General features: G+C 41.3%; 1 protein-coding gene across 1 annotated transcript; it reads left to right on the forward strand.

The window, feature by feature from the left end:
* Positions 1-5,445: 5,445 nt before the first annotated feature.
* On the forward strand, positions 5,446-10,780 carry GPR78 (G protein-coupled receptor 78; the record flags this gene model as incomplete). The annotated part of the gene is made up of 3 exons (XM_082758644.1): positions 5,446-6,113; positions 6,583-6,696; positions 10,543-10,780. 3 exons carry the CDS (start codon positions 5,446-5,448, stop codon positions 10,778-10,780), a joined length of 1,020 nt encoding a protein of 339 aa, XP_082614770.1.
* Positions 10,781-13,175: the final 2,395 nt, after the last annotated feature.

The following is a 13,175-nucleotide window of genomic DNA, read 5'->3' on the forward strand; positions in this document are numbered from 1 at the left end:
GAAAGCAGATACAGACTTTCTCTGTGAGAAGAGTGGGGGATTTTGAGCACATAAGGCAGAAAAAGGAGAATTTCTAGAGTACAGCAGAATACATGCTGTATTTTTTCATATGTTGGCTCTTGGAACTTCACTCCAACAGTAAATAAATTGCCTCAGCAGTTTCTGAAAAATGCCATTTAATGTTTGCTGGCCCCTGAGAGTGCTAAACATTGTCACATTTGTGAAAATGCCAGCAAAAGACTCCTGGGAATTTCATCCACATGCCTGCAGCTTTGATAAGTTTTATAACAAGCTGGTATACTATAGCACTGCTAGTATGAACCACTGCGTTTGTGATGCACTGTGGAAAAATGTGCTTTAATCTTTATTTCTATCAGACTAAAACCAATGTGTAAACTAGATCTTTAGAAAATGTACAAAATAGATTAAAACAGTAGGAGGCTAGTTCTCGCGCTTTGAGATTCAATAGAAATTCATCAATAATTTTATGTTTTCTAAAGACTGCAGAATAAATGTACCTTTACAGAAATTAAAATTTTAGTTGGGGCTCAAGTCATGAATATTCCATTAAATTGGGAGTGACCTTGTTTTAGAACTAGTCTGATGAGAGAATGGGCATAGCCTGGGTATTTTTGAAGAATCGACACTGAGTTATGGAAGACAAAAGTTCAAGTTCCTGTGCCATTTGCTTGAGAGCACAGCATTCCTCCAACAGTATTTCAGACCTGCATTATAGCCAAGAAGGTGTTGGGTAGAAAAGCCAGTTAGTGGTTTTTTTACCCCCGACCAGAACTTCACTGAAATCAATATATTTTTCTGCTCAGTTGAACAGCATTTTTTTTTGTGTGTGTGTGTTCACATTTTTTCATTGTATTCTAGGAAAAAAAAAAATCTAGCCAGTTTTATTACAAAACTGAATATTGCAATACAGAATTCTCATTTTACCTGCTGCCTTATACTGTGGAACAGAAAGATAAAACAAATTGGTGGGAGAAAGAGGAAATGTGGACACATACCCATACATATCAATTTTTAGAATGATATCTAATCTGAAATTGATTTGAATTCTGTGAATATTTTGCTGTTTTTCTTTCATCCTTCAGGGCCTGTGTACTTCCATTTCCGTTATGAAACATCAAGAATTGGTTATTCTTGTGGTATTTTTATGTTTTTCTTCTAATCTTGACTCCATCCTCAAAAATCAAATATTTTCTGCTTGAATTAGTTTGAGATCAGTTTTTGTAGACTCTAGGAATATGTCTGGAAGGTTTTTGCAAGCATGTAGCTTTAATACAGCTGCAAGATTATCTGTTGAACTGTGAGATTCCTCACTGTAATATTTAAGCAATTTTCAAGTAATTTCAGTCTGCAAAACTGCTTCATGGTTGAACCTCATATTTCTTTTGTTCTTCTCCCTTCCCAGGTAGTTATGATTTAAAAAAAAAAAAAACCATGCTTTTTTATGCTTTTTTTTTTTTTTTCCTTTAGGAGGAATGTGAAGATCTTTCAGTTTGCTTCTATTCCATATTAGGAAGAACCTTATGACAAAGTTATTCCACAGGTAGTAAATGTGCCCACTGGAATTCTGCCATGGGAACAGAGTAACAGAATTGTATTAGAATGATGAGTCAAGCTTTGCATCTTTTCTGAAGAGACTAACAGCATGTCAGTTATTATATTACTACTATCTGCTTGCTTATATGTCTTATTGTTCCATCAAGAATGAAAGCCGTGTTACTCGTGAAGATAATGATGCCCTCCCTGCTTGCTCAAAGACCCGATAGTTCAAATCGTAATAATGCAAGACTCTGAAAAGAAAGGAGGAATAAAAAAAAAAAAAAAATGGAATAAGAAAGTAGAATATTAGTTTGCTGCTGTGTCTTGATAGACCAAAGGACGTTAGCATCACTAAAACTTCACTAAAACTAACGTGGCAACAATACCACAACTGCTACTATTGTAATGATAAGTATTTCCCTGTGCTTATTGGGAACTATGAATACCAAAACTGTTTACAGAACATATTGAAAAATCTCCTGGCTATTAACCAGTCTTTCTCACTTTTGAAATGGGTCACTTTTTAGTGAGTGGCCTACAAGTGAAAAGCCTTGGTCTTAGCATCAGTTCTGTGAGTCGTTCCACTTCCCCCTATATTGGTTAATATAATTTAATTTCCTTCTCTTCACCTGTCATAAGACAAGCTGGGGGAAGGAGTTGCTCCTCTCGGTACTTGCAAATTATTCAATGTAATTTTCTGAGATCTTCCATCATGGTGTTTTCTTAAAATTAGAACCAAATTAAATGTGTTCCTAGCCATTGCAGAATACATTGATTAGAACTGAATTATGCACAGTTGTGATCTGCATTGGAATTTGCATGACACATCTCTCCTGGAGTGAAACTGAAAGGGAATTTGAATCATCCCCCATCTCTTTCCAATGAATACAGTCCATTAGCCATTAAATCCAATAAGTTGTGGTCAATATTTAGAACAGATAAATGTGTAGATTTAATGAATGATGCAGCTATTAAAGTCTCAAGTACTCTACCTAATCTGTGCTAACTGAATAGACTATGTCTATTAAAGAATAATTAACTGCACACAACTTTTTGTTTGTTTGTTTGTTTGTTTGCTTTTTTTTTCCCTTTTCTTATTTATATTATAACAGTCTCCAGAGTCCTCAGTTTCAATCAAGACAGCTTCCTTGATTATGTAAGTAAATACTCTAAGATCTTGGTTGGGAGAATATGTGTGTTCACATTGATCTACATGAGCATTTCCAGTGATTTAGGTTTACATATATCTGCTTATGTGCATAGAGGTAGCATGGAAAACACGTATGTGTTTTCAGGGGCTAAGGTGGCAGATGCTTGCTTTTGCAAACCCACAGTGGGTTTGCAAACCTTCTGGATTCACATGGTTGTCTATTTTCAGACTGAACGTTAGACTGAAAGGAAGCTCATGTGGTGTGTTTTTGGTTGCTTCCCCTAAATGCAAACACAGGCCCTACATCCCTCAAAAAGTCATGCATGTTTAACTATGCAGGTTGACAAAGGACCACTGGTAACAAAGGGGGAAATCTAACAGTGTAATCTCCTCTGGGTTATTTGAGCCCAGAATATTGTTAGAGGGGATTATACTACACGCTGCTTCACTTTTATTTATTTATTTATTTTCCTGGCTTTATGCTTCTTGGCATCCTTTTTTTTTTCATATTTTGATGTGTTCTTTTTTTCCATTTGTTTTCAGAAACAATTAACTCTTTAACTGAAAAGGGTGCATTAGAGAAATTTTACATGTTTGTATGTGTAGAAGGGAGAGAGAAAAAGAAAGAGAGAAGTTGCATTCTGTGTGGATCCAACAAGAAATAACTTCTCAGGTATCTATCACAGTAAGAGAACAACACATCTAGGTTGGCTCTGTGATGATATAAAATAACATCTACCCCACCTGACATCACTGCACAGGCAGCCTCTATTCCCATATGGCTAACATAAAAGCTCCATAACCTTATGAGAGTATTAAATGAAAGGGAGGGCAGAGATGAGTTCTTACTAGTGGAACCCTTAAGAACTGCTGATATGGGAGAGGGATCGATTGCAAAACCTCTGCATGGATATAGCCAGCTTCTACCATGATGGTTCAGTCCTTTCTTATCCTTTGTGTGGTTTTTGGCTCTGCAGTGTTGTTTCCCTGATGATAGAAATGAAACAGATGAACTCTGAGAGAACTATCGTGCTTTTATAGATTTTTTTCTGAAATGCTCACACAGATATATATTGGATTTTTGTTTGTCAAGCATAAGCACTCTCAATGTATCTGCTCTTTTGTAACTTTGGAAATGATGGCTTTCTGATCAGAGAAAACATTCATTTTCTTTCCATCCTGAGGAATAATACAGTACTGGTTCTCTTCCAAATAACACATCTCATGTCTTGATGCTATGCTCTTTCATTAAGACATATAACTTACCATAGCAACCTTTTCAATTAGGGCCAGATCCAAAACTTATAAATGCTGTTGGAAAAAAGAACATACTGCCTGCAGGCTCTTTCAAGCAGTTTTGTGTACAGTTATTCACACAGTGGTCACACTTGCGTGACAAGATTACATTGTAGGGACAATATATACAATACAGCATTTCCTTAGGATATTAATAGTCATTTTGGATAGCGGGCAAGCTACCTTTTTTCATGCCAGTTCTGGCAATCAACTGTAAAATATGACAGTGATTGGATGTGGCAGCTTATATCTGCACCGGTGTTTTGATGCAACAAAACATTCTTTTGCTTTTATTTGTAAGACAAAGACTTACAGTATCTGGGCATTAGCTATGATGCACCTTCCTGGCAGGTACAGAGGAAGAATTTCTAGACTCCTTCATGCCTCTCTTTTCAGCTTTTCCACAATCTGATAAAGCAGGTTTCTCACCATCTCACTGCCCTGCTAACATGTCATTGTAAATGGAAAACGGTAAGAGAAAGATGTTAGTTTTCCACAGGATATGCCAGCACCACTCTAATGTAGGCACTTGTTCAGTCATTTGGGGCTTTAAGAGTGTGAGTCCGAGCTGCCAAAGGAAAGTCTCTAGCCAAGCAACTTCTTTCCCGGTGTTGCTGGCTGATGGGGAAAACGTGAATACCCGGAGGGTGACTGTAAATCCTCCAGGCACTATGAAATAAAGGAAAAAATAGGACAGGGCAAGTAATCAGGTAGAAGGGGGGACGTTCCAAGGGGCACAGAGCCTAGCTTTGCCACAGGTTCCCGAACTGCCTGATCCAGCCGGTGCATCAGGGTGTGCTCGGCACAGCGCAGCGCTTCAACTCCCACCAACCCGTCTCCAGCTCCGACCCTTCCTGAGCTGCGCACTAGCGGAAAGTTGGGCTTCCTACTGCTCTCGCCTGCGGCCCGCGAGTGGCTCAGCCCGACTCCGCGATCCCTGGCTGAGCGCTCCTCCTCTGCGCATGAGTCGCGGCGGGAGGCTCCGCGCCTGGGCTATTTCAGGGGCTGGGCACCGGGGGAAGATGCTCAGTGCCTGAAGGGGGCCGGGCCGTGCCCAGGGGGGCTGCGGCGGCGGCTAGAAGCCAGGAGCCGTCGGGGCAGAGGCGGCTGCAGCACCGCGGACAGCGCACAGCGAGCTCCGCTCCGAGCCTCCGACTCCACCGCCCCGCCGCGCCCTGGCCCCGTTGCCCCGGCTCCGGCTCGACGCCGCCCCGGACCCCGGTGCCTCCCCTCCGGACCCCGGTGCCGCTGCCCCCGTGCCCCGGCCCCTTGCTAGCAGGGTCCCACCGGTGCTCTCCCCCTCTCCTCCGTCCCCGCTAGCTCCCCATTTCTCCCCCGGCACCATGCGCGGACGGCTGCGGGCGGCGGCTTGCGAGGCTGCGGTGCCGGCTCGGATGCCCCCTTCCTCCTGCCCTCGCCCGCTGCAGGCGACCCGCTGAGAGATGGACTTGGCAGGCGTGCTGCTGGCGTTGCTCCTCGTGCTGGTGCTGGTCGTCTCCCTGCTCTCCAACCTCCTGGTGCTGCTATGCTTCGTCTACAGTACGGAGATCCGCAAGCAGGTCGCCGGGGTTTTCCTGGTGAACTTATCCTTTTGCAACCTGCTCCTCACCGTCCTGAACATGCCTTTCACCCTGCTGGGGATCCTGAGGAACCAGCAGCCCCTCGGGGGCTGCGTCTGCAAAGCGGTGGGTTTCCTGGAAACTTTCCTCACTTCCAACACGATGCTGAGCATGGCAGCGCTCAGCATCGACAAATGGATTGCCGTGGTGTTCCCCTTGAGCTACACCAGCAAGATGCGGTATAAGGACGCTGTGATACTGATGGGCTACTCGTGGCTTCACTCCCTCACCTTCCCCTTGGTATCTTTGTTTTACTCGTGGGTAGATTACAGCAGCGTTTATGCCTCTTGCACCTTGCACCTGAAGGAAGAGACGGAGCGGAGACGCTTTACGGTGTTCACCATCGTCTTTCACTCCACCAGCTTCATGCTGTCGCTGGTGATCTTGTGTTTCACCTATTTAAAGGTGTTGAAAGTTGCTCGGTTCCATTGCAAGCGGATAGACATTATTACCATGCAGACTCTGGTTTTGCTGGTGGACATCCATCCCAGGTAAGGGGCGCGTTTGCATTCACAGCCTCGGGGCTCTTGTGGTGGGTACCCCAGGGCGGAGGGGATGCTCTGCCTCCCCGGCACCCCTTCGTGTTCTCCTGCCTACCTCGGCAGCCCGGTAAGACCCTCCTGCCTCCAGCTCCAGGCGCTGCTTACAGTACCAGAAGTCGGTGCTTTGTGTCTTTGCAGCCTGCTTCCTTAAAATGCTAGTCCCAGCCTGCGGGTGGGCTCATAGTGGCCTGAGGTCCCTGCACCAGGGAGCTGCTTTTGGGGTGAGGGCTGCGCTCCTCTCTCCCGCGGGCTGCCCTCCTCCGGGGCTGGGGCCGGGGCTGCCCTGCCCTGCCCTGCACGGGACAGCGGCTCCCGGCCGGGGACGAGTCCCTTCCTCTCTCCACTGGCTAGGGAGATCTCCCCTCCTCGCCCCTTGCATTAACCCACCGACCTTCTTTTACTTTTTTTCCCTTTGCAGTGTGAAGCAGCGCTGTCTCAACGAGCAGAAACGGAGGAGGCAGAGGGCTACCAAGAAAATCAGTATTTTTATAGGGTCGTTCGTGATCTGTTTTGGTCCTTACATTATCACCAGGTTAGTATCTCCTGCCTGCTGGGGTGGGTTGGGCGACTTCCCGAGACACCCGTGTGCCCTCTGATGTGAGGATGCTGGTGCCGCGGGATGGGGGGGAGGGTTACGACTAATTTGGGGCTTGCAGAGCCCGACGGAGACTTGGGGCCGGTAGTGAGAGCACACACTCGCACGCTCTCACATGCACGCGCACACATGCGCGCACACACAGGCGCGTACACGCGCGCACGCCCAGCCCTCTGCGCTGGGAGCCCCGGCGAGTTCTGGCTCTCCTCTCCTTCTTGCTGCCAGCTCTGGGAGTCTCTGCCAAGAGCAAGAGGCTTTTAGGACAAGTACTAGGAATTAATTACACGCCAGTGGGCGATGAAAGCAGTTTAAAACACTCGCCACCCCTCCTTATTAGCACAACCCAAGCAACAGAGGGGAAAGCAGACCGCTTTTTCTGATTAGCTCTTTTTTTTTTTTTTCAAAGCATAAGGCCAAGCTTGCTGCTGTTGGAAGCTGAGGTGACATAATTTAAATTTATCCAGGCTGATAATTTGGCAGATAAGATTTGTGTCTGGAAACGTTAATGTCTGTGAATATATTGCTAATGGTGCAGCATGGACTTGTGATGAGGTGTGAGCGTTAGCTCCCAGCAAAACCAATAATTAGACTTTAAGAATGTATAACCATGCTTCTAACCGTTCAGAATCATTTGCATCCACTCTGGTGGCCTGTACCTTTTAAAAGAGTTATATATCATTCTTATTCTGTACTTGTATAGTCCTTATACAATATATGGTTATCATTTTTAAAGCTTGACTAAATCAGTGAGCTAGAAGCCAACATAACTATAGTGAATTGCAGCATTTCAGCCTTTTGTCTCTAAATTAAAATGGGCTAAAACTTTCACAAGTGATTTTTTTTTTTTATTTATTTTTTAATGGTCACCATTCAACAATGCTTTCAAATGCCTTTGGAGAGAACTGACTTCTGCTCAGGAAGGTGTACTAGTCTTTACAAAACCACCCTGGTGAAGGCTTTCCTGTTTGCTTCCAAGTTTGCCAGGGTCTGCAGCCACACCAGCTTATCAAAACTGGCCAGCTTTAGCCCAATGAACTTACACAGTCATATACACATAGGTCATTTACAACCATCATTATTACCCTTTTCTTACATGGGTAGTGGGACAGATTGAGGCCAGAGCACAAACATGACAATGTTTTTTAACCTTTAGGATGACATTTCTTTCAGTTCCCATTTAGATGTTAAGCAGGATTCCTGTCTGATTACCTGGATAACTGCATTTTTTTCTGCAGTTAAAAGGATTATTACAAATATTAACATTATAGCACAGAGTTAAAAGGTTAATTGATCAGTGTTCAGTGCATTCTGAGTCATTTTCTATTCACTTTAGCCATAATCAGGATATAATTGTATTGAACAAAGTGGATCTTGCCATCTTCTTTCTATTTGAATATTACCAGGCTCAGCAAATTCCAGCATCGCTTTTTTTTTTTTTTTTTTTTTTTTTTTTTAGGGTAGAGATATTTCTTACACACTTCTAAAATAATTTCTTATAAAGTTCTAAAATAAAAGTGTCTTCCTTCTTCAAACCTTCAAACCTTGCATTTTGCAAAAGTGAGATGGTACATTTTCTATGTGTGACAAATGGGTACTGCATGTGTCAACAGGGAGAAGGCAGAGGATTGGTTTATATAAATGTGCATGGCAAGGTAAAGCTTCTGCCTCAGTCACAAGGACCAAGAGGGATCGGCGACTGCAAAATAGGAAGCATTTGGGGAGGACATCCTGGGGGCCCTTTGCCTCAAAGGCAAGACAGTGTCTAGGCAACACTGAATAGAAGGTGGTAGAAGCAATAAAGTTGGAGGATTTGCTGTCTTTTCACTTCTCCATTCTTATTCCATTTTCAGTGCAGTTGTGTTGAAGTAATCTCTGCAGAGGCCCTGGGAGAGATTTCATCCTCTCTTTTCTTGCTCTTTGGCCTGGTGACTCAGGTTGTGTTGTGAGCTCAGTGTTTGCTCCTCATTTCATAAATGTGAATGAGATTATGATCATTAGCAATATATTCATCTGTTCACTAAAAGCCAACAGATGAATTTCATCTTTGCTGTAACATCACTGAAATCAAGAAAATTATACTAAGATGCATCCAGGTGGATATTTATAAGGCTGAACCCTTCTGTCCAGGCCTTTTATCTTGTTAAAATCTGAGTGATTTTTTTTTTTTCCCTGTTGGCTTCAACGCAATTACATTTGGACCCATAATACATTAAAGTGGACACATAGTAATACATCTATCTTCATAACTGAAAGATATCTTACTCTGCTTATTTGGTGTGTTTATAAAAATGTCAGTCATGTAAATATCAAGTGTATGTTTCCTGTATTATGATGATTTGCAGGAATGGATAAACTAAGAAACCATGTAGCAAATGTACTTTATTATGCATTTATTTATTTCTTACATTCAGTGTCTGAAATATTCATTTATTCCTCATGTTTCCTTCATGTGCTCTCTGTTTTGAAATCACTGGAATTTTCCAAGCAGCTTCAAGCAGGAGTCATCTGATTCTTAAATGTACTTGCCATGGGAATTATTTTATTTTTATTAAATCAAATGAGAAATTTTCCTTATAAAGCTCAACTTCTTGTTGCAAAGTTCAGTTCTAGCATTGGTAAGTCAGCTTTTCTATGCAGAGAGATTGGAGGACTGGAACAGCTTCAAAATTCAACACCCTGCAAGTTGGGAGCTCTGCACATTGGAAAGAGGCCAAAAGTTTTTTTGAGCCTTGAGAAAGCTTCAGAGCTCACATTTTCAAACTGTGATGTTTTAGGGTACAGAAAAGGGATATTTTATCTCATGGTGATTTTTTTTTTCCTTCTGGAATTAATATAACAAAATAGCATATTCTTGCACTTGCAAAAGGTTTCACAAAAGGTGTAAAGATAATGAAAACTTCTTGCCCTGTTCCTTTCACCTTACTGGAGAGTTTGTCCAATCTAGATAAACCGTATGCCAGACACTTGCTGGAATAGTCTGAAGGTTTTCTCTCACTTCTGTGGAAAAAACGTTTAACCTAGTTGCAGTTTCTCCACCCATGATTAATGGACCAATCTCAATTGAGGTGCTGAGACCACTAATCATCCATGAAGCACAGGCCAGGAGACATAGGTCTGGAGACAGCTGGCTGGCCATATAATGATGATAAAAGTGTTGTCTCCTTGTTTTCTTTGGCCAAAATAGCAGCCAGCCAAATACACACAGAAACTTCCACAGGTAAGTCAATGCTGAAGCACATGCTACTTACCTAAAACCTCTACATAGGCTGGCAGATATGACAGTATGTAAGGGAGACCCACAGCTTCCAGAAGCAGCAAACTGATCCCACGGGTGTTATGTCCAATTGTTTCAAATGTCACTAGGCAGCTACATTTAGGCAACTGAGATGAGTGAGTCCAGATCCTCCATGTTGCCTCAAGCTTGCTGAGGGAGAGGGGTAATGGATCACTTTGACCACTGTCGCTTACCAGCACAACTCTATATATTCAGAAAATGTAGCAATAAACTGCAGTACTTTCTTTTCTCTAATGTATGGGAGCATTAACAATGAAAACACATTTTTTTCCCTCTTTCTATAGAGGTAATTATTATTGTTTCCTAGTGGCTTTGTTACAACAGTTCCCTTTATCTTTATTGAATTCAAGGAGGACCCTTCTCCTGCAGGGACCATGTACTGTATGAAAATAAGTGTTACTTTAATGTTTCATGAAGCAAGAGTTGTGCACTGGACTCAGTGTGAACATAACACTCAAGTGTTTCCATCTCTCTTTAATGTTTAACAGGTTGATAGAGCTCCTTCCTTTTGTTACCATAAACTACTACTGGGGAATTATAAGCAAGTGCCTCACCTACAGTAAGGCTGCGTCAGATCCATTTGTTTACTCACTTTTACGTCAACAGTATAAAAAAGTTCTGATCAACATCGTCAATAGGATACTTAAGAGGGATCTGTATCCATCATCAGGGTACAACAGCTCTCTCGACACTGAAAATGATTACTGCTTGCACAGAACAAACTAACAACATGGTAAGCACTCCCCTTTGAGTGAGACAGGACTTTGACACTGTTGGAAAGCTGCCTTTTCCATCTCATGCTGACAGTGGTAACGGTGTCTAGAGGGTATGGAAGCTGCATTAAAGAAATGTAATGTCTGTGGACTTTCCTGAAAGGCTCTTCCCTCATCTGCAGTCAGTGCAATATAAGGCAAGGCCTTGCTCCTGAGTGAATGGAGTAGGCTTGAGGGGTTTAAGAAAGCCTTTGGAGAAGCTTAGAGGGAGCTTTTAATATTTCGAGTCTGAAGACTTGGTCTTTCTCGGAGCATCCTGCATCAGATGTAATAACCCACTGTCTTCTGGGAGCACAGAAATCCCCAGCTTGGAAGAAGAGGTCCAGAGTCCTCCGTGCTGTGCATGTCCCTTGGCAGCCCTGGATCTGTCCTATTAGTTTTGAACATTAAAATTAAATCTCTTAATTGATTGATTAATTGTATTGGTGCCTCAAGTGAGTGATATGGGTCAGCACTTTGAATCTGAGATTGTTATTATTATTATTCTTTATTACTAGGCATCATGATTGTAACATAGCCTTTAGGAAGTGGTACATATATTTGATATGCCAGTATTCTATCAAGCATAACCAAAGTCCACATATCTGAGTTACTACTATTTAGCACTTCAATGGTATGTGATGATAACAATAATTGCAGCAACAGTAACAAAGGCATATATGGAGTTTAGTTAAATAGTACTGTAGTTCCATCACTGAGCTAGTCCTATTCAAACAAGCTTTTATTGAGGGAAAAGAACAGCAACAACAACAGCAAAAAGACCAGTTAGGCAGTAGAAGTAACAGACTCCACTGTGTTTAAGATACATTACTTCAGAAGCTATCTGTTTTCAAAACAGGCTAAAATATGTTAATTCTTTTTAAGGAATATACAATGTGTAAAATATTTCATGCATTGGCTATATTTGGTGGATTGTAATAATATTGTATTCTTTTATATTGATCAATTAATCTGATGATTTTAACAGATACCAAGAGATGTCTGAGAGATATTATAACAAACTTGCTGCCAAATGCCCAGAAACACAAAGCTGCTTTGTTATTATATGTATTTTTATTTATTTATAAATTTAAACAGGCTTTGGAAAAAAAAAAAAAAGTAGGAATTATTTTTGAACAATGTTCTTTTGATTACATAAAACATGTTTCAAAATATTCTATGGCATTCGATAAGCTACTATTTTCTAATCTAGTATATAAAGGGAAAATTAAAGTAATTCTAAGATATATTTAAGAAAAGAGAAGACGTTAAAGAACAATTATTTTTTATGTAACAATGAATTTGACCCTATTAAGCACTAAGAAGACTCCTTCTGGTCAAACTAAGTATATAAGCATGTGATTAGGTACAAATATAATTTCCTTTGAAGTTAATTGTTCTGTTCCCATGCTGAAAATTAAGTAGATGCTTAACTGTTTTGTAAAATCAGTGTTTCAGTAGTCAGCACATGGAAAGAGGTTTGTTCCCACTATCCTCAACATGGAAAAAGGAGAGCACCTTATTGCAATCCCACTGAAGTCAAGGAAAGGTGATGCTGTGTAACAAATACTATGTTCTCTTATCTTCTGCTTTTAATCTCCGAGGCCTTTCTGAAGCTATTTATTTTTTATTTATTATTTAGCCTTGTGAGTACCTTAGGCCTCTGTGCTTTGCATTTATAGTTCTGCCTGTGTTTAAACTGAATGTATTATAATGGTTTTGTCTTCTTAGTAAAGTATTTGTACTCTCTCCAATTTTGTGTAAATACAATATTTCAGAAAAAAAAAAATGTATATGGAATCTTTCCAGTTCTACTATCTTCCTGTCTGCCTCCACATGCCTCCCCACTCTGTCTTGCTGCAAGAAAAGCCTGATGCTCTTGTCTTTCACGCTAGCTTCAGCATAAGGACCAAACATCTTTGCAGGGGGCAAGGGGAATGCTAATTTTTCACTGAGAGTCAACTTTGATAATCTACAGCTCTGTGTGGAAACAGGAGTTTGATGATACCCACAATTTTTTATCTGATCTTTAGTTTCCCAAAGAAAATGTTGCTCACTTTAAGAATGTTACATATAGTTAAATATATTAAACCATCACTTCCAGCACACACAAATTAAACAAAAAAAATCTTTTTTAGTATCAACAAAATAGTAGATGAGAGAAAATATAATGATAATCTTCTAAAGCTATTACATCAATAAACCTCTAAAGCATAACCAAAGCCACATTTTAAAGGTATAAACCAGAACATAGTTAAACTGTAACATCTGCTGTTAAATTAATTAATGAAGCTGATTCATGCCAGTTGAGGGTGTTGCCATGCACACACTTCATAATACAACTCAATCTTGCAAAGCATAGAACATTT

This window comes from Aythya marila (assembly GCF_965140915.1).
Source record: "Aythya marila genome assembly, chromosome: 4".
NCBI classification, from domain to species: domain Eukaryota; kingdom Metazoa; phylum Chordata; class Aves; order Anseriformes; family Anatidae; genus Aythya; species Aythya marila.